The sequence below is a fragment of the Onychostoma macrolepis genome, chromosome 03 (assembly GCF_012432095.1).
Source record: "Onychostoma macrolepis isolate SWU-2019 chromosome 03, ASM1243209v1, whole genome shotgun sequence".
Lineage (NCBI taxonomy): Eukaryota > Metazoa > Chordata > Actinopteri > Cypriniformes > Cyprinidae > Onychostoma > Onychostoma macrolepis.
In genome coordinates, this window is record NC_081157.1 from 17,754,222 (window position 1) to 17,757,594 (window position 3,373).

The following is a 3,373-nucleotide window of genomic DNA, read 5'->3' on the forward strand; positions in this document are numbered from 1 at the left end:
TGTGCATGCTGATTAAAATGTACAGAAATAAATACTTTAATCAGTATTGGGAAGAGAAAACCCTTCTCATATTTCTGTTTTTGACATCAAAATCCAGAATAATAATACTTTTGGTTCTGTGTTGGTTAGTGATTTGATTTTCCATGTAAAATCTGCATCCTTGTGCAAAACTAGTTGAAAAGCACTATGCCAGACTCTGATGCATTTACTGTAGTGTGAGTATGACACCTTGTGGTTGCAAGTAGAACAGCATGAAACTTCAGGAGTAGGAAATGTTTTATATATTTGGATACATGGATCAGTGAAAATCACTAGAATAGTCAGATTTAGTTAGCGCACATGTATAAATAGTGTTCATTTTTAATTTATTTTCAGTCTTATTTCACCGGTTGCTGTTTTGTAATCGCAGGATTTCACCTTCCCTTCAGCCAGCTTTGAGTTTACTGGGGCGTCAATGCTGTTTGAAATAGTTTGGGTTTTTCATTTGAGAGGTTTGTTAATAAATCCAGTCAAGAATCAGTAAAAGAGAAGTTGTGGGTCAATTGTCAGTGCTATATCTAGTGGTCATGTCTTCAGGTATTCCCTGGTCCTTAATTTGATCCAGACCTACCACATGGCGAAGTTCTACCACTATATTGATTAGATGATCAGTTTATCTTGCAAATTCCATTTATGAACCTTCTTCTTCTTGGATCTTTGGTTTTGTCATCAGGGCTTGTGATATTTGGGTTGAGCTACCATGTAAAGATTATAAAGACAAACAGGCTCTCAATGTAAACATCAGGCTAAGAAGGATAAGAGTCCATGATAAGCAATGCTGTGTGCTGATCCTGCTAACAGGGCTGAAATCAGGATGATCTGCCACTTCAAACTCTTGATCAAGGTATCGTCCGTGCTTGAGAGACCACAGTGAGCAGTTGTATCTCTTTTGATCGTCCTGGATGTTGAGGACACTTGTGACGTTGAACGTTCCATCGGAGTTCTCCAGGCTTGTGGTTGTAGAGTTGGAAGTTAGGTTCTTGTCATAATGATACCAGTTTATTATGGCCTCTGGGTACACACCATTGAAGCTGCACTGCATTTGTTTGGGTCCAGCCATCTGGTTGGAGAATTCTCCGGTGCATTGTCCTGCATAAAACAGTTACAAACACAAGGTATAAGAGTATTTTTGATATTTGCATGATACTATGACTATATTTGTGGAGTCAGGATGGTGTAACCAGATTTTATAATAAAGAATTATTGAAATAAATTATAGAAAAATCTCATAACATGCTGAAAGTTCGAAAAAGAAAACTTAAGTAGACTTAAGTAGACAGACAAACTTTTGTATTATTTTAGTATTTTTAATCAGTTTTTTTTTAAAAAAGACGTAAAAAAAGTGATTTTTTTTCTTTCTTTTTTCCCACCATATGACAGTGGAAGGAGGAATCATTGTCATTTAACACAAAAATAAAAATGTTCTTTTCTTGGACACTTAATAGCATATTAATTTCAATCAAAATGTGCTATATTTTACATAAACTTTAAATACAATTAGTTTAGCTTTTTTTTAAGTACATCCTAATGTGTAATTTCATAATTACTTCTATTTTATTTTAAATATGGTTCGTACTATGCACATTCAGCACATCATGCAAATTTTATTTTCACAAGGGTATTAAATTCTCAAATTTTAAATGTAAAACAAAATTCTTCAGGAATAGTTATTATACAAACATAGATTTATGATGAAGGGAAAAAAAACTTAAAAATACTCATGTAATACACTTTGTAAAGAAAATGTTACACATACACATACACATACATTCTAAACTAATCTTAAAGTTAAAAAATATATAATAATAATAATAAAAAGTTAAATTAAAATAAATAAATAAAAACAGTATGGATGCAGTGTTTTCTACTTATTGATTTATTGATTCATACATTTAATCATTCATTTATTCATTAAAATATGCTTCATGCTTACAGCATCGGACTGCTAAATAGGTGGATGTACTGACCTACAGACACGTTGATTTTTTCTGCTCCATGTCCGGAGTCTGTCTGCATGCAACAAAAGTATATGCCCATGTTTGCTGGTGTGGGATTTGAGATGGTTAATGTCAGCGCTTCCCCTGTGTAGTTGCACTCAAATCCTAGAGGATTATAGCTGGATGTTGGATCACATTCAAAATCATTCTCATTTAGTTTTTTCCAGTAGACTTTAACAACGTTCAACGGCATTGATGAGCTGACGCTGCATTGTAAGACAGTCCTCTCATTGCAATTCACTGTCTGGTGTTTGACAGCACGCAGCTCTATTTCACCTGCATGCATCAGAAAGCAATATTAGCATATGCTGATGCATTTCATTTCATTAAATCCAAACAAGCTTTACAGATCTTTATTGGAAAGGGTTTAAATGATATTTTTCATACTTATTCAATAAACAATAATTGGATGTTATGCACACATATTAAGAAATTCGCTGGAAATAAAAACAGTTGAATGTGAGAGGATGTTTCTTTTTTGCTGAGCATATTACATACAATGGGATGCAAAACCAAAATCCTTTTAAATCACTAAAACTTCATTTTGAGGGTTAAAGGTTTAATGTGGTAAAAATGCAAAACCATTAGTTACATTACTTACCTTTGCTATAGTCTGATGTCAGGAGAATAATTAAAAATGGCATAACGACTAACATCTTCTGTTTTAGAATAGAGCTGGAAGCTGTTAGATGTGTGCTGTGTGGCAGAAGAAAGTGATTATGAAAGTGAAGAAGAAAGTGTTCTTGGTCTCTGAACAGGGGAATTTTCTCCAAGCTGACAGCATGTAGTTACTTGCCCACTGTAACTATGGCAGGTTTAGTTCCTCCCTCTTTTCTATCTTCTTTTACTAAACAATGTCAGGCTATTTCTCTTTGGCTTTATGGGGATTTCAAGATTTCAAAAGTACCCATTATTTCTCTTATCCAGAGATTCGGTCAAACATCCAACACCTTCTTTCATTTCCTGGAATCTGGAATGTTACTGCATTTACAATAATATAATGTTTACTTTGCAAAAGGCAAAAGTACACTTTCCCAGGAAATGTATTGGACTCTCTCTTGCGTAATGAATTGAGAAACTCAAAACAGAAACTCATGGAACTCTTCCACAAAATTGTCTTGGCTTTTGAGTTTACATGCTTTCAATATTACTTTGGCAGATGTTTTAAGACTGTGCATTTATTAACTATTAACTAACAGTTTTCCCTCAAAAACTCCCAATTTGCTGTTTATTGATAGTAAGGTAATTGTTATATGTTCAGGCATTGGGTAGGGTTAAGGGACAGAATATGGTCATGCATTAATATGTGCTTTATAAGTACTAATAAACAGCCAATA

The 3,373-nt window shown here is 33.8% G+C and overlaps 1 protein-coding gene across 1 annotated transcript; it reads right to left on the reverse strand.

Moving 5' to 3' along the window:
• Positions 1 to 264: 264 nt before the first annotated feature.
• Positions 265 to 2,768, reverse strand: LOC131533882 (uncharacterized). The gene is made up of 3 exons (XM_058766329.1): positions 2,638 to 2,768; positions 2,007 to 2,312; positions 265 to 1,128 (listed from the first exon to the last, which is right to left on the reverse strand). The coding sequence occupies exons 1-3, from the start codon at positions 2,690 to 2,692 to the stop codon at positions 749 to 751; spliced, it is 741 nt and encodes a 246-aa protein (XP_058622312.1). The 5' UTR covers positions 2,693 to 2,768; the 3' UTR covers positions 265 to 748.
• Between the last annotated feature and the right edge of the window lie 605 nt (positions 2,769 to 3,373).

Coding starts and splice junctions, on each gene's coding strand:
- LOC131533882 (XM_058766329.1), bottom strand. CDS start 2,692: ATGTTAGTCGTTATGCCATTTTTAATTATTCTCCTGACATCAGACTAT. Junction 2,313..2,637: donor GACATCAGACTATAGCAAAG/GTAAGTAATGTA, acceptor TGATGCATGCAG/GTGAAATAGAGCTGCGTGCT. Junction 1,129..2,006: donor AAAAATCAACGTGTCTGTAG/GTCAGTACATCC, acceptor TGTTTTATGCAG/GACAATGCACCGGAGAATTC.